General features: G+C 43.9%; 1 protein-coding gene across 1 annotated transcript in view; it reads right to left on the bottom strand.

Moving 5' to 3' along the window:
* The window catches only part of Ptpn3 (protein tyrosine phosphatase, non-receptor type 3), a 75,736-nt gene that overhangs the window by 38,287 nt on the left and 19,277 nt on the right, over nucleotides 1-18,172 (bottom strand). Inside the window, exons 7-12 of the mRNA XM_013023348.1 lie at nucleotides 15,155-15,275; nucleotides 14,013-14,100; nucleotides 10,299-10,387; nucleotides 5,818-5,881; nucleotides 4,247-4,419; nucleotides 1,905-2,039 (exon numbers count right to left, since the gene is read on the bottom strand). Of these exons, the coding sequence (XP_012878802.1) occupies nucleotides 1,905-2,039; nucleotides 4,247-4,419; nucleotides 5,818-5,881; nucleotides 10,299-10,387; nucleotides 14,013-14,100; nucleotides 15,155-15,275 (670 nt within the window). The remainder of the gene's footprint in view (nucleotides 1-1,904; nucleotides 2,040-4,246; nucleotides 4,420-5,817; nucleotides 5,882-10,298; nucleotides 10,388-14,012; nucleotides 14,101-15,154; nucleotides 15,276-18,172) is intronic.

The following is an 18,172-nucleotide window of genomic DNA, read 5'->3' as shown; positions in this document are numbered from 1 at the left end:
TAACAGTTTTTAAAATCCCACTCTTTTGTTACGTAGGCTTACAAAGCATTTGTACATTATGACTTCATTCGCCATCATTTTCATAAGGGACTGAGCCAAGGCCTCGGCCTTGATCACGCTAGGCAAGTATTCTGCCATGTGCTACCCCCCAGCCACACATATCCCTCACTCTTTTTAAGTTGAGTTCATCTTTTTAGTTTTCCTTTTGGTGGGGTTTGAATGCAGGGTCTCGTGCTTACTAGAGAAGCACTCTGCTACCTCAACCACACATCTAGCTATTTTTTGCTTGTTATTTTTCAGGTAGGGGCTTGAGTTTTTGCCTAGGGCCAGCCTCAGATTGTGATCTTTCTAGTTATTCATCCTAAACAGCTAGGATTATAGGTGTCTGCTACTATGCTTGACTGATTTCATCCTCTTGAAAAACTGGCAGACTACTTCCATCTTTACTACTGGTGCAGAGGGTCTTTAATCCTTACATCCTTTACTGGGTTTCCCAATAAAGTTGATTTTGTGGGATGTTAATGAAAAATTAGATTAAATAAAGTTCCATGTTGTTTACCGCAGGACTTCTCAGCGTGTTTAATATTACTAATGTCTGCCATGATTCTAACAAGGACATCTCAGAGGATCGCCACTGCCCAGTTTTATTGTTTATTTACATTGTGGTACTGAGGATGGAAAACAAGGGCTTTACACATGCTGCGTGAGGGCTCTAACATAGAGTTGTTCAAATTTCTTAAGCTCAAATACATTTTTTAAAAAGAGCATCATACAATGTACAAGTGGGTTCACTTCTGCAATCTTAACTATGGGGGGCTAAGAATGAGAAAACTGAGGTTCAAGGCCAGCTTGGGCAGAAAGGGAATTGAGAAAATAACTGGGGAAGGGGGTAAGACCTTCACCCTAACCAATAATAAACAGGAGTGGAGGCATGGCTGGGTGGTATTGGGCCAGACTAGCAAACATGAGGCTCTGAGTTCAAAGGCCTAGTAATTACCCCTCCCCCCAAAAAAGCATCTCAGAATGGGAGAAATAACATCTACTATTCTAACACAGTAAGGTAACTATGGCTGACAACAGGTAATTGCATATTTCAAAACAGCTAGTAGAAAGGTTTAGGCTCAAACACTCGAGCCTTCTGTCTTAGACGCCTCCTGAGTGCTGGAATTACTAGTGTGAACCACCTCATATGGTGAGTAGAAAGGACTTTGAGTGTTCCCAACACAAAGGTATGATGTCTGTCTAAGATGATGGATATGACAATTAGCCTGATCTGGTAAGTTAACATCACATACATGTACATGAGTATCACACTAAGCTATAAATACGTGCAATCATGATGTCCATGAAAAATTTATAGTTATTTTAAAAGACCACTCAGCATCACACAGTACAGAAAATGTTCAGAGAGATGTGTGCTTCAACTACGTCTGCAATAGCTAGGAATGCACATGTAAGATCTGACAGTAGGCCGTCTGTGCTGACAAAATTACAGTGTGTGTGTATACGCGCACACGCATATATATGTACATATTTTTAGAGGTACTGGAGTTTGAACTAAAGGCCTTACATTTTCTAGGTAGGTGCGTTACTGCTTGAATCACACCCCTTGCCCTTTTTGCTTTCGTTATTTTTCAAAGTAAGCCTCATTTTATTTGCCTGGACCAGCCTAGACTGCAATCCTTCTATTTATGTGTCTCATATTGCTGGGATGATAGATGTGTTCCACTATTCCCAGCTGTTATTGAGATGGAGTTCTGTGGACTTTTGCCTGGGCTGATCTCAATCTCCTGATCCCTGTGCTTCTAGATCAGCTAAGATTACAGGAGTGAGTTACAGTGCCTGGCATGCATCTGTATAAGAGCAAACATGTTTGCTGGTACATGGGACCAAATAGGACATACCAGTTGGGGGTGACTGGAGGGGACCGGGAAGGCAGGCTCTTGGTTTCCAGATGCTCCACTGATAAGGATCTTCTCATGGCTGGATTCCACACCATCCCTCCAATCACCTTTTTACAATATTGGTTATTTACAGACCTGAAAAATCAGATACAATGTCATTTTCCACATGTCCAATAGGAAAGAAAAAAAAAATATCAGCCCTCCTGATGACAACCAAGCCAAGTTACAGGAGTGGAGGCGGAGGGTCACAGGAGAGATGTCCTCTCATTTTGGCTTTTCCTTGTATTTCTTTTCTTCTTTTGATAAAAATGCTTTTGTGTTTCAGCTACTTTGAGCCAGCCAGCTGCTTCACGATAACCAAAGCTTACCAGATCATTAGGAGAGCACAGAAATACAGTTCAAATAACCTCAGGGGAGTGTCACTTTACTCAGGGCGGTAAGAGTGAAAGTATTAACCACCCTTCCAGATGCACTCTGTCACCAGGGCCGGTGAAAGCCACCACCATAAATCACTGCTAACTCTTGGGCAGAGAACCTGGGAATATACTTAGAAAGTATAGTTTCAGATCACCTTCTTTGAATGTGCTCCCTGAAGGTTTACCTCTGAATTTTAAGTCATATCTACAGTGTTTCTAATGAATTCTCCATACTACTAGGGAAATAATCTGAAGGGTGTTAGTGGTTCGCTCTGGCATTTCAAATTTAAACCATGTTCTAATACCTTATGAAAACATTCTACACATTTCTTGGTGGCCTAAAAGTGGACAACCAAGCAACCAACCAACGAAAACAAAACAAAGACAAATAAAACCTCCCTAAAATGTCACATGCTAATTACACAAACCACCCATTACCAACCTGATCAACTGCCCACAGTGGTGTTGGTGAGAGAGTCTTTCCTCAGAGGCGCAGTCACATCAGAAACAGCTACCATTTAAGATTAAAATAAAGGGCGCAAGCTGCAAGACTCAAGGCTTACTATACAAGATCCCCAGAGCTTGTGTGTGTCAGGGTGCCATTGCCCTGTATGCTTGGGATCCACTTGGGCTGGTTCCTTTCACATGGAACCTTTCAAAGGACCCTCTGCATCTCTAGGGGTGGGGAAATCCTGTAACTTCTCTAAGCCCCAGGTTCCTCATTTGTGAAATAAATGGAGGCTTGTGAAATAAATGGAGGCAACAAGAGCAGAACTTCAAAGTGTACTGAAGCCGGTAACTGCTCATGTGTGCTCCCCATCCTGCTCGCTGTGCCCCAGGCAAGCCCCTATGGAGGATTACAGACACCTGCTAGTTCTTTGACTCTTGACTCCAGGCTGTCTGTGACTGTTTTAATCAAGAGATGGGCTGTACCAGTTCCCAGCCCTTCCCGTAGCGGGGGAGTGGCTGGTTCTGTCTTTGGCTCATGAAGCCTCTGTAGAAAAAAAATTCAACCACCCTGCAGTAGAGACCATGTGGATGGGTCAAGAAGACCCAGGAGACCCCATCAGTCATGTGGGAAAAGCAGTCTCAGATCTGCTCCCAGCTAGGTATCACAGATTTTCCCTCTCGTTCAAACAGAGCAGAAGAGTCATCCAGCCATGGCCTTCCTGAATTCCTAACCCACAACATCTTTAAGGTAAAACAATGATATTGCTTTAAGCCACTAAAATAGAGGTTGTTTATTATGCTATTAGTGATTAGCAGAATCTGGCTCTTCCACTGGCTACAGGGGAGAAAGTTTGCAGATGGAGAAACTGAGGCAGCAAACTAATACTTGAGGGAGGATCTGAACTCCACTCTTTAGCAGCCTAAAGCTGGGTTCAAACCCTCATGACACTATCTCCCACCAGGCCTAGAGGATTAGCTCCAGTGAAAGGCAAGACTACATTCCCATAAATTCTTATTTGGAAGAAAATGGCTTCTGAGTAACTGAGAAACAATAGCAACATGACAACCCCATCCACTGCCTCCTTAAGCAAGGAAGCTCACCATAATGAGGAACAGGGGGAGTATGACTAGCAGTTTTACTTCATGCTTTCCCTCTCAATTACATTTATACTTGGCTATGAGAACTGATTTTCAATTTCTTCAATTTGAACTTCCTTCCTTCCCTCCTCCCTCCCTCTTTGTCCCTTTCTTTCTTTCTTTTCTTTCCTTTCTTTCTTTTTCTTTTCTTTCCTTCTTCTTCCTTCCTTCCCTTTTCTTTCTTTCTTTTTCTTTTTTTCTTTCATTTTAGTAGAACTAGAGTTTTGAACTAAGGGCTCTGCCACTTGAGCCATGCCCAAAAGTGTCCACTACCTAGTGGTAGCCAGGACATGCTGGCATCTTGGTCTAGAGTGCACACTGTTCTTAAAGCTAACTCACTTTTGGGGATTTCTGGAGCCCAGAGTCCAGTACTGAGATAGAACATTCTTTTCTTGAGGTAGTAACTTCTTTGCTTGGAAAAATGAATGGTGCTCCACACAGGATTTCCACAAGTTTTTACAAGATCTATAACTGAGCATGTTGAAGGCCACAATATGTTCCCTGGATTCAGCCTGCAGGGGAAACCACAAAAGGTCACTATAAAGACACAGGTAAAAGATCTCACATCAGCCACCCCAGCTACCAGGAAGCAAGCTTCCATATGTCTTCACCACAACCCAGCATCCTGGAAATATCACAGAGCAGCCCTCCGTGAGCTCAAAGTTAAGACCTCCTCCTCACGAACCCCGCCATGTTTCAAACCTGCTCACGTCTCAAGGTTGGATGTATCTGGGACAAATGTCTAATATGCTCCTTTTAAAATTTAGGTCTGGAAGCATCTCTCTCCTCAAGAAATATCCTTTCAACTACCAGACAACAGCAATTCTATAACCCTGGGGATTTCTTCATTTGCTGCCTCCACAGTGAGACCTGGTATGCATTTAAATGATCGACTCTGCTGTCATTTTTCATAAAGTTTTCTGATTTCTCGTGCATTTTTGTGCTGTGTTGAGCCTTGCAGGCACTAGCAGAGTCAGGTGACCCAGATTCCAGTCTGTGCTTGCTCTGAGCTTTACTGCTCCCATTTCTATGGGTTCAGGACCATGGGGTGGTATCAATTTAAAGACATATTATCTCTGAAAACCTGAGATGCGGACATAGAGTAAGTGACAAATACACAGCATAACAAGACAGGGTGTGATGTGTAAAGAGCAGGCATCTCAGATTCCTAATAATCTGTCCAAATTCAATCTTCCTCTCTCACTAGCTGTGGGAGCCTGAGCTTCCTCACCTCTGAATCTGCTTCTCCCTGTGGCTAAACAAACTCAAGTTACCTAGATCACCAGTGACTCATCTTGTCAGACAGCACAGGCTATGTCCAGCTATTGACATTTCTTGCTACTATGTAGTGGGCTTTGCTGGGAATTCTTGGTTTAATCTTCCTCTTTCCCTGAGTAGCAGGCATCACTGAGTTAATGGAAACAAGGTAACTCAGCTTGAGGAGATTACATAGCCTGTGCAGCTAGCTGGTCAAGGGAAGAGCCAGGATCTGCACCAACTATCCGATTCCAAAGGAAGCTCAATCCTCAACTGGTGAAGGAGATGGCTTATGGAAGGCCTCCTGGGCCCCAGGACTCTTCCTTCTTATTATTTAGGTGCAATTTGCCAAAGCCCAAAGAGCTAAGAGCAGAAGTAACTTCAAAACACTGAAATAGCTGAGCCCTGGAATGGTTCAAAACCAGCACAGGCAGAAAAGTTCGTGAGACTCTTTTCTCCAGTTAGTCACCAAAAAGCTGAAACTGAAGCTTTGGCTCAAGTGGCAGAGAATATGTCCTTGAGTAAAAAGGTAAGGGACAAAGCCCAGGCCCAGAGTTCCAGCCTCAGTAATCGGCATGCGCGCACACACACGCACACACACACACACACACACTCTCTCACATTGAAACAAAGCAAGCATGAACATAACTCACCTGTTTCTGTCGCTGATGTATAAAGAACTTTTTCCTTTTGAAAGAAATTTTGAGAATGTTCACCCTGTAGAAAACAAAACAAAACATAAACACACAAAAAAGAAAAAAGACTAAACTGAAATAAAATACAAACATCGGTGCTCATCCAGGTGGTGGTTGATCTTTTCAAGGTATGTCCTCTAGTTCATGATCCCAGTGACGGGCAGGTCCCAGTGGCCCAGAGTGCCATTCACCATGGAAACCACAGCATCCCCATTGCCCAAACCAAACAGCAAAGAGCTGACTGAGCCCAGTCTCATCTCACACAGGGCCTCCGGATTGTGATGTAGCTTTTAAATAACAAGAAGCTAGCTCTGCTGTGAGCTTCTTTTGTGACACTGCAGCCCTGTGGTGCTGGTGGGGAGGACAGCTGAGGGCAGTGTGAGGGAGGAGCACAGGCTTGGGACACACCCCAGCTCCATTACCTAGCAGCCACGTGTCCAGGAGTCTCTTGTATTTTCCCCCCACCCCCAGGACTGAAGGTTAAACTTAGGGTCATGCGCTTACTAGGCAACACTCTACCACTGGAACCACATCATTTTGCTTTGAAGTTTGTTTACAGGTAGGGTCTTACACTTAGCGTAGGCTAGCCTTGGACCAAAATCTCCCTACCTCTTCCTCTTACATGTCTAGGATTATGAGAGTGAACACCACACCCAGCTTGTTTTTGAGAAAGTCTTGTTAACTTTTGTCTTAGATGGACTCCAACCATAATCTTCCTATCTCTGATTCTTGAGTGGGTGTGACTGCAGGCATGTACTACTATGACTTCCCTCCAAGGGTCTCTTTAACCTTACATACAGGCACTCGATACAGAGGTAAAGCCACTGATGATAACCAAGTGTGTATATGTGTGTATATACATAAATGGAACGTGTGTGAGGGAACTCTGTGTGTGTGTGTAGTACAGGGGATTGAGTTCAGCCTAGAACATGGTAGGCAAGTACTTTACCCATGTTGTACACATCCCCAGCCCTTGGTGTATATTTTTATGTACTGGTCACTACAAAAGGCTCTGTACACATCCTCCCAATTAGATGTTGCAACCATCCTGAAAAGTCCATATTGTTACCGTGGATCCTATTTTCAGATAAGGCAAATGAGGCTCAGAGCCATCACTGCTAGAAGCCAAGACTAAGCCCAGGACTCCACCTGACACCAAAGACCGTGCTCTATGAACTCTGTGGTCCTGCAACACCACCTTGCTCACAAAGCTGCTCATAGCATGATGACTGACACACAGTAGGCCCTTCATGCTTGCTCCTCTCATTAAAACTGGTTTATGACTCATTTTAATAATCAACATCATTTAATGATGACAAGCTACTGTCATCCTCAGGAGGGAAGCTCCCTCCCCCCCACCCCAAGTCCTTACTTCTGTACTATTCTACTATTCTCTAGGGTTGTATGAAGACTTTGGTAGAACATTCTAGGACAGAGGCTGGGTAAGTAAAATTTATCCATTTCCAAGGTAGATCAGCAACATGTAGGGTACACCAACAATACATATTCAATACTGCACACTTAATCTGTTGGCAAGTGAATGTCTGGGTGAATGCAAGCTCATCATCTAAGCACCTGAGGGTGTTTAGCTTCACTCCTTTGGAGACACCGGCCCTAATGTGAGTGGCGGCCTGCCCCGCTACCTCTCCAAGGCAGGTTTCTCCTTGTTGCTCCCTGTGCTAAAGGGTAGACACGGGAAGTCCTGTTTCTCGGAAGTCTAGACAATCAACGTATTAGCTTCTGAGTCCTTACTCTGGCCTGCTCAGCTCATGGGAAACCATGGACCTGGGGCTCCCCATTGCCTTCAGGTCAGGAGTCCAGGGGGGTCCAGCGCAGTGCTCTCACACTTCCTCCTTCCTGTGCTGGCCTCAGTTTCTATAATTAACAGCACTCTCCCCTGAACAAATCTGATAAATGGCAGATATGATCTATGTTACCTCCAGGCTGAAGGGACTACAAGGGGTGCCTACTTCCCCTTCATTTGTTCATAAGGAAAGAAACAACATACTGCGTGTCCAAATGCACTAAGCATTTGGAGAGTGCAGTCTTACTTTGATGAGGGAGATGGGCACAAAATAAACAATGACACGCATAGCCAAACCACTGTGTGACCACTATAGGAGAGAGAGCCCCGGATATCCTCATGGTACTAAGAACCAAGCCTTCCTCCTCTCCCCATGCCCACAGCATGCTCCAGCCTGACCTACCTTTCTGCCCTTACTCCCCACTATTTCTGCTGGTCTCCGGAGCTGTATTTACCCAGGGCCAAAACTCTGCCCACTTAGTGTCCACCTCATAGCCCCAGGGTCCTTCCTACATGCACCTGACTTAGTAGTCTGGAATTACCATGTGGGGCTGGCCTCCTGCTGGTCTTTGGGAAGGCAGGGCCAGGCCTCCACAGGAGCTTAGCAAGAGAGGATGCAAGAGAGATAGGAAGGTCTGCAGGTGAGTCTGGAGGACAGGAAAGCTGTGAGGGTCCCTGCAGGTGCTGCCAGGAAGGTTTTTGCTTACAACCTTGCTTCTAGGACAAAGTGTTCTGCTTTGCTCTTGAGGAATCTTTGTGGAACTTTACAAGGTCAGACAGAGCTGGATGCAAGTGGTTCTGGACTGTGGCATCTGGGAGGAAGTCTCCTACCTGAAGCCCCTATAGCTGGAGGAGCTCAGCAAGAGCTCTGCTCCTGGTCCTAAACAGGTCAAAGAGCTGCCCAGGTCACATCCCAGCAAGTTACATCAGGGCTGGGTGTCCTGCTTCCTTCCCAAGAGGGACTTTTAATGAGGCAGGGATGAAGAAAGAGGCAGAGAGGATCCTGTTACCTACCATATTGACTGCCTTGTGAAACTGAACAGGGCTGCAACATCTTAGCATTTAGAAAAAAAGTAGATCTATTGAGTAATTAACAGAAAAGTCAGGGTTCTCGACTCTGTCATCCTATTTAAGCATTTTGCCACAAACATCATTTGTGTGAGTATGTATGTATGTGTGTACATGGTGTGGAACAAAAGTATAGGTTTGGAGATCAACAATCTGAGTGTGAACTTCAAGTATACCAATTATTAGTGGTTTGCTCGCCCTCCCCCTCAAGCTCTTATAGAACTTCCCCATTCCTTGGTGTCCTCCCATGAGAAACAGGACAACAGTGGCGCCTGTTTCAGGTTGAAATGAGATAAATGAAATATGCAGTAACTGACTGGAGTGCCAGAAGCGCTTGCTAAGGACATCTGCTATTATAATAATCACCTCTGTGATTTTATTTGTTTACAGGGCTTTTCTCCTCTCATATTCCATGCCGAGACAAACATCTTTCTGTGCCAATTCATAAAATTCTATGCTGCCAAATTAAAAAACAGATTTAGACCCAAGGATCCAATTTACTGTGGTAATGTGCCCCTTAAATCTTCTCGAATCACTTCCCCTAACTCCTTTTCTTTACAGGCTCATTCTTCTACTTCTGCATCTCCTGTATCTGGCAAACCTCATCCTCCTCAACCTGCCCATCCCCATCCTGTGGGCCTTCACATGGTCACTTTTAAAAATAGGACTTGAGTGGTATTTATTTGAAAAAAGCTCCCCTTTGGGAGCCAGTGGCTCACTCTTGTAATCCTGTCTACTCAGGAGGCTGAGATATGGAGGATTGTGGTTCAAGACCAGCCCAAGCAGAAAAGTCCAGGAGACTTCATCTCCAATTAATTAACAAGTCAAGCAAAAAGGAAGTTGTGAGAGTGCAAGGCTCTGGTTTAAACCACAGTACCACCACCACCCACCACCACCACCACCAAAAAGGAAACAAACAAAAAATTCCCCTTTGCCTGGTATATCAAACTAAAATTTGTCTACAAAAAGGCAGTCTCCTCACCTACAGTTTTGCTTTCCTTAGTTTCAGGTACTAGCAGCAACCACAGATGTTGTCCTAACTCTTTTAAGAGAGTCACATTCACTTCACTTCCTTATAGTACATTTGTGGGGACTGTTCTATTTTGTCCTTTGTTACTGCTATTGCTCTCTTACTGGGCCTAACAGAGAAACTGGATTGTGTCATAGGTGTGTATGTATAGGAACATGTATAGGGTAGGGGACCTGCTGTAGTCTCAGGGCCACTGGGGTTTGGGGTACAGGGGACCAGAGAGACCTGGCCTATATCATTTATCTACCATGTTTCCATCCATCCCAAACTATAGGATGAACGGCATGGTGGGCGGAGGAAGGGATGCACACGTGCACGTGTATGTAAACGCTAATGAGAACCAAACTAATTTCCCCAAATATCAAATCTGGATCAAATTCAGAAGTCAGAGGTTAAAACTATGTTTGAGGCGGGAGCAGGGTGGGGGATTGTCTACCCTTCCTTTGTAAATAAAGTTTAAAATTAGAGGCACATTACTTTTGTTCAGCATATTTTTAAAGCATGAATCAGACAATGATTAGGACTGTTTGCACTTACCAAGGATAGAAACTTGTGCAAATGTATTTTCGGTACACAGCAATGCCCGAGGAAGCAATTCCAATCATTAGATCTAAGTTGTGCAGATCCTGTGAGAAGGAAGAGGGCAGATTCATGGCGTGTTACAGTTAGGCTCATGCCCGCCAGCAACTCTAAAGCACCCACGCTTTTATAAATAGCAGTATGTATAAGCTCCAAAGGGGAAAATGTTTCTGAACGCAGGCAAAAATCCCTACTTAGCAGCTACTTAAGATCCAAGTACCCAGGGCCAAATCTTTTGGAAGAGAATGTGCATGGCCTGCCCTAGCACATGGCTTAGGGAGTTAAGACCACTCATCCCACAGTATCACGCAAATCAACATTTCAGTTTTACATTTTCAACAATTAGCATTTTATAGCCACAGTAAAACCAGAAAGGCCTCTCTCCTTTGAATAGCTTTGTACAAATCTCAACTTCCATCACTGGAAAGGTTTTAGCTAGTATAATAGGATGATGAAAAATGACAAGTAGAGGATTCATTCGAAAATCCAATTAAGAAACAAATGTTGCTCATAAATCCAACATAACCAGCATTCACTAAAGGCTCATGTGCTAGGCCCTGCTGTAGAAAACGAAGACACAGGAGCATACACAGAGACATGGGCTGTTTTAAATCCACTTGAATGTAACCAAATAACACTGAAAACTACAATACTTCCTTCTTGTGAGCCACACAGGTTTCTGTTTGCAGTCAGACACTGTGATTGTAAAGACAGCAGAGCTCAGCAGGGCGCTGGTGGCTCACGCCTGTAATCCTAGCTACTCAGGAGGCTGAGATCTGAGGATCGCGGTTCAAAGCCAGCCCGGGCAAGAGAGACCGTGAGACTCCTATCTCCAATAAACCACCAGAAAACCAGAAGTGGCGCTGTAGCTCAAGTGGTAGAGCACTCGCCTTGAGCTGAGGAGCTGAGGGACAGCGCCCAAGCCCAGAGTTCAAGCCCCACGACCGACCCAAAAAAAAAAAAAAAAGACAGCAAAGCTTGAGCGGTTACTTAGAACGGGTGCAAACTTTTGGTCAGCTATGTTGCTTGAGCTCAAAGGAGCCTGTTCTTTTGTTTCACATAATAATGGTTTTGGAACCACCTTAAAGGTTTTTGTCAGGCAGAAATCGGAGAATGCTGGAAAGAACTTGGAACCAGGCTGGGCATAAGGGGCTTTAGAGCAGGGTGGAACATGTTGTAAATAGAATAAATGTTCATTCCCTCTTGGCCTGGAGCGCATCAATTCTACTCTAAGAGGAATTAGAGAAGCTGGTCAGGGAAACAGTACTGACATGATGGTGAGTCTAAAATATGACAGGAATCCTACTGTAATCACATGCCTAAGCAAAATTGAGCCCAGCTAGTAAAGAACAGAGTTGCCTTAAATTTAACACCAGCAATCACAATATAGGGAGAACAAATCAACAAATGAAATAAAAGTTAAGTGGTAAGGAAATAGATGGCTTGGTAATCTAAATCTCTAGTTTCCATGGTTTTTCAGTTTGCTCCTTCACTCCTGCCATCATTGGCAGTTACTATTAGTTAAATTCCCACACCACCTGAACTCCCAGCTCCTCTTGCAGGAGGCAGGACCCAGTGACCGGTTCTAGCCAGTGTGCTCTGAGTTATGAACTCTGTGCTATGTGTATCTTTCTAAGCTGAGGCACTGAGGGGCATGGCTTCTGCCCTGAGAAGATAGCCAAGATGGCAGAAAAGCAGCCTTGAATACCAGCACCCAGTTACTGCTGAGCAGAGGCTGCACCAGAGACGGACACCTGGACCAATGAAGATTCCAAACTACTAAAAAGTAAGTGATAGCTGGACTCTGTTGCTTACCCCTGTAATCCTAACATTTCAGCTTCCTGAAATGTTAGGATTGCAGTTTGAAGCTATCTGGGGCAGAAAAGTCTGTAAGATACTTATCTCCCATTAACAAGCAAAATGTTGGAAGTGGAAGTACAGCTCAAGTCATATTTGAATCATACTCAAGCAAAAAAGCCAAGTGAGTGCAAGGCTCTGAGTTCAAGCCTCAGTACTGGCATATGCATGTGCGCGCACACACATACACATACACACGCGCGCGCGTGCGCACACACACACACACACACACACACAAATTGAGTAAAAAAAAAAAAGTAAACAGTGTGGGATGAACCTATTGAGATTTGGGGGTTTTAGTTCGCAAAGCACAACACCCAGTGTACCTTGACAGGTCTCAGCCAAACATCTCATCTTCTGAACCCTAGAGGATCAGACTGACCCTTACTCCCTCCTTCCCACTTCCTCTTCTCCTTTATTTTTCTTTCTTTTTCCTGCTATGTAGCTAAGGTTGGCCTCAAACTCATGATCCCCTTGCCCCAGGTTTCCAAGAGCTGGAAATACAGGCACAAGTCACTGTGCCCCCATGGAGGGTCACTTCACTGACAGTTCCAGTCTGGCGGTTGGAGAAGCCAAAGGTCAATGCAGGCAGATATAAAAATTCCACTACTGGTTAAGCTTCCCCCAAACAAGCAGTTAAACATTCAAGTTGTTATTTTATAAAGCCAATACCTTTTTCTTGCTTTATGATTACCAACATCATGCTTTGTCTACCTCTCAGGATTGTCACAGGACGGAATGGGACAAAGGAGAAGGTTTCTATAAACTGTGACCACAGTATGCAAATTTAAAATCTGGCTAGTTACTCCACTTCCACAAGCGTTAGTTTCTCATTTGGCAAATGGGTAAAATTAGACTAAGAACTTGACAAGACTTTTATGATCCTAAAACAAGGCTTACAAAAGCATCTAGAATATAATTCATGCTCCTTTTTGTGTATGATATGGGGGGAAATGTAAGTCACTGCTAAAAGATGAGGCATGGTTAAACAAAGCTGAAGCTCCCACTATGGAGCAGTGGACCTGAATGTCAGTTTCTCCATCCTGTCAAATGGGAATAATGGTAATAATTAGTCCATGGCATGATGGGAAGAAAGAAATTCAACTCTCCACTGACAGAAATCTGCTCAGCAGATGGCAAATATTAAACAATTCTATTAAAGTATTACAATCCACTTTAAATATTTATTGTGACAAGCATCATTGGCTCACACCTGTAATCCTGGCTATATGGGAGGTTGAGATATGAGGACTGCAGTTAGAGCCAGACCAGGCAGAAAATTTGGAGAGACGCTCTAATTAACCAACTAAAAAGCCGGGTTGAAGTTGTGAGAGTTGAGAGCATAAGGCCTTGAGTTCAAGCCCTAGTACCAGCACAAAAGAAGCAAAAATGAAATGAAAAATAAAATAACTGATTTTCACAATTGTCACTACTTTTTTTTCAGCAAAATGAGCACATTTGAGTTGTAGGTCTAATTTGAATAGTGCTGAAGTTATAGGAACCTTGGTTTTATTAAAGTATCATTTGGAAAATAGATTTATACACACCATTTACTTATTTAACCATAATATGGAATAGTCTTTAAAAAAATCACAGTCTTCTGACTTTTCAAAAGGAAAAATTCCAGTTCAATGGGAAGCATGAAAAAAAAAATAGCTGGATCAATGATTAGGAAATCTCAACACTACTTAATAAACCTTCTGAATAGCTATTAAAAAATAAAAATGGGTTATGTTTGTTATAAAGGGAAAGACGGAGTCTCATCAAGGACGTTTCTAAGCTTTCACAGTATAAAATCACTCTATGGTTACGTACTCTCCCCCCGTGCAGCTCTACTCCGTAGAAGTCCAGGGTCCGGGCTATGTTGATGTAGCAAGATTCGGCCTCTGACTGCTTTAGCCCACTGCAAAAGAGAGAAAACATGGGGTTCACCCCAAAATAGAGACTATTAGCTCCAACTTTTAAGAAAATCCTAATATTCCTAAATGTTAGTAAACGCTTCACATTACTAGTCTTAAGTAATCTAATCCTATTCTGCTGAATAGATTTTTCTCTTTGTCCACTGAGCTTCACTTCCTCTGGTCCTGTTCGTTTTTATTGAGAAACACTCTCCGCTTAGGACCAACTCAACCTTCAGATGGGGAACAGGATCACCTTTCAAAATTCCTGATCTAATGGATTCCCCCGCATTGCCTAATTAACAGGTAATCTTCGGGTCTTTCTGCCTTTGTCTAGTCTCTTAGCTGTGGCCTCACACTTCAAACGCCACTGGCCCTGTGCTATTTTAGGAGGGTGACTTGTACCACAGGAGTAATTCTGGGAGAGAGGGTTGGCAGTGCCTTCTCAGAAGGTACACTGGTTGCTTGCCCTTTGTTTTTATGGCCTTTCCCAAGAAGCAAGAGGTCCTGAGAGCTGGCCTCCTGGGTCAGCCTGGCCCTTGTCTGACAGGAACTGAACAGCTGCCACAGTAGCCCGAGTCACAGAAGAGGCTGTTTGTTGGAGGTGGCTAGCCCTGGGCAGCTGCTCCAGGGAAGGGCTCCTCACATGGAAAAACAATGTTTGCAAGAATTGAACCCATGCACATCCTGCTTGTCTGTATGGACTTTGGTCCACTTGTCTGTCTACTTGACACTATTATTTTATTATGTATGGGTAAACCACCTGGGGGTGGGCAATCTGTGGGGCAATCAGATCTCCAAAGGAGTGTTTCCTTCAAGAATTGATATTTTGCAATAACATCTAGAAAAGGAATATAGCAGCCATCATCCTCAACACCTACTGGGTTTTACAATTCACAGAAATACCACGGGTGCCAAATATATCTGCCACCATCACCGCTCAAAGGCTCAAAAGAAACCCCACAACTTGAAAGAGGATGGTATCCAAAGGAAGGAAAGAGGCAGTGTTCGAAAATACCTGACTTGAGTTCTCAAAGTAGGCTGCCTGGGTCCTCTCACCTGTGCTGCTCATGGAGCGACTCCACCTTGGCTAAGAAGTCATCGTTTTGATCTGGTATAAACTGGCTGTCCACAAGATAGCCTGGATGATGTATGGAAGGATTAAAGTCTCCAAAGTGCGCTGTAAAGACAGAACAAAGGGGAAATCATAATTGGGTTTGCCTTTTCGATAGACTGTAGGAACAGTTACAGCATCACAAGGGAAACAGTAACTGGAAACTCTTTAAGAAGTTTTGAACTAGTTTCCCATTGTCTCCAGATTCTAATTTGAGCCCTTCCAGGGGGCTGGTTCTAGTACATACCACCCAGCCCAATCCTCAGACTCCTGGAGGACAGTGTTGAAACCCAGGTCTTGTTCTGATCCCGGGTCTCTCACTCAGAAGCAGTACTGAAGTTTGCACTCAGGCCTTGGGCAAGGAGAAAGAGACCCTGCTAAGAAAAAAATGCCATATTTATGCCAGGGAGATTGTTATATAACAAGGTCATTGTGATGTTAGACTAACCAGCTGTTAAAATATATATGGCATGGACAGAAGGGAGGCCATACTGACCTGCCTTATCCCCTGGGATTCAGAAAGGTATTCAATGGGACCAGGATGTGCTCAGAGGTAGGGAATGCAGGGGGGGGGGGTAGCAGGATGGGGCTAGAGAAGGTTCAGGCAAGGCCAGAGTTCTGAGGGAGGATACTTTGTTTTGTTTCATCTTATTTTTAGTTTTGTTTTTTTTAATTTGAGACAGAGTCTCACTATATAGCCCAAGCTGGCCTGAAACTCATGATTCACCTGCCTCAGCTTCCTGAGAACTGAAATTACAGGCCCAGGCCATTGTACCCACCCAGGAAGATACATTCTGGAAGGAGTCAGATGTTATACTGTCAGTGAATGGGATGGGCCTGTCGGTGTAGAGGGAAGAGGATAGAGTGTTTTCTGGGAAGGATTTCCATACTATCACCATGCAAATGGTCCCCTCCCTTGAGACCTATGACTAGTTGCTGTCCATAAACATGAACTGTTGATGTCGAGGTCATGAGTATTCTTGAGAGCTGTGCAATGCCTAACATGCATTAGAAAACATGGCTGCTCTGGGACCTACCATGCAGAGTGAGGACTGTGACAGGCCACCAAGGACATCTTGCCTCTTCTTTAAACTACTTCTTACATTTGTATAGAAACAGGAGGGGGAACTTGAACTCCTACAGGCAGCTGATGTCACATTCTATTTTCTCAACAAAACAAAAAGGCCTATCTATTTTTCAATATATTTAACCTAATCTTTCTAAAGGTCTTAACTTCTTCCTGCCAAAGGCTACCAAGAACCCTCAGGATCTTCCAACTGAACACAGATTTCCTTCTGTGTCACTAAGCCAAGGCAAGGCTTCCTGGACAATCTGAGGAGGAAAGGGGGTGAGCCAGAAAGCCCACCACACAGGTAAAAGGTCGGGTACACAAGTTGCGTCTTTACACCTCCTCCATCCTGCTCGCCCTCACCTGCAAAGGGATCTCCTTTTCCCTTAGTTTGTGGAAGCGGATCCGACTCACCTTTACTGCCTACTACCTGTCACAGCACACAGCTGACACTTGGATCTGACCTGCCCACAGGCTGATGTAAGATTTCCCTCTGGAAGTGTAAAGGGAAGGAAACCAAGTGATCTATGCAGACTGGTCATGGTTACACCACAGACTGGTAAAGCTAGTCAAGATGATCATGTTGTAGACATGAATCAAAGGTGTATGATAGAAGTCCAAGTGTGGAGGTGAGTTTCTGTTTGGTTAAGTGTATAACTGTTTGTGGAAAACCATGAATCTGCACTGAAACGAAGTACCCTGTGAGAAGGCCTAAGTATCACCTCTTTCAAACTCATGTCAAAGGGGAAGAAATGGGGGTCCAGAAAGAAGAGCAATCCCCTATCCCAAGGCAGTTTTTATAGTGGGATCAAGACCAGGTGATCTGGGCCGAGATTAATGTCCTACTACTCAACCTGATGAGGACTGTCAGTCTTCTGTTGATATCCCCAAAGTCCAACCAAATGTTACAAATGGCTTTCTTGAACCTGAAAACAGACCCTCCCCCTTCCCCCTGCCCCATTTAATTTTCCTGTTGGGTTCATCAGCTCATGGATAAGCTTCTGGATCCTGATTTGCATCCATCCTATCAGCTAACAGGACCAACCCAAGTGCCAACTCTGCAGACATGAACCCCATGGTTCTTACTTTAGCAAAGTCACCCACTGATTTCTGAACTTAACATCCAACTAATAAACCTCTAAGTCGGGTGGTTTTCCACAAAGATCTTAATGCACCAAACTGTGCTAACCGCTAGAGAAACACAGCCAAATAGCTATATAGATGTTTGCAAAACACTGAGTGGTTTCCACACTGATTTCAATGACATCATGCTACTTGGTACCCGAGATAGCACAGTAATGGGCTATGTTTTTATCCCTATCAAACAGATAAGAAAATTGAGATCAAAGACCTGAAGAGTGGACTTGCAATTCAGCTAGTAACGGGGAGCCTGAACTCTTATTATGGTCTCTCCTCTAACCTACTTACCACACCACATGGTCCAAACTCCCTTGCCTGAATAGAGACTCCTTGGAGGTGACAGCAGGCGTTCTCTATCCTGAGCTGACTTACAGCCTGCACAAGACAAAAGCTCAGAGAGTACGGATAACTATTTCCTTTCAAAAACTTAATTCTTTGCACCTCATAAACCCCTGACAGGCTACCAAAAATCTTCTACCATCATCTATTTTTAGATACTGTACTACAGAACACTGTACTTTTTAATCTAGTAAGAAAATGTGCTTTGCTTAGCTGATCACTGCTAGGATTTATATATTAATGATACCCATCTTGGGACAAGTTAGCAAAATGGGCTGGATAAAATACTGCCTTTTGATCCAGTAGTTTTCTACCAAGAAATTAATCACATACAAATGCATGTGCACATATATGTATATGTATACATATATATGTGGTGTGTGTGTGTGTGTGTAAATATATTTACAAAGAACTT

Source organism: Dipodomys ordii, unplaced genomic scaffold (assembly GCF_000151885.1).
Source record: "Dipodomys ordii isolate 6190 unplaced genomic scaffold, Dord_2.0 Scaffold67, whole genome shotgun sequence".
NCBI lineage: Eukaryota > Metazoa > Chordata > Mammalia > Rodentia > Heteromyidae > Dipodomys > Dipodomys ordii.
The sequence above is the reverse complement of the archived record's forward strand: the minus strand, read 5'-3'. Positions and strand labels throughout refer to the sequence as shown.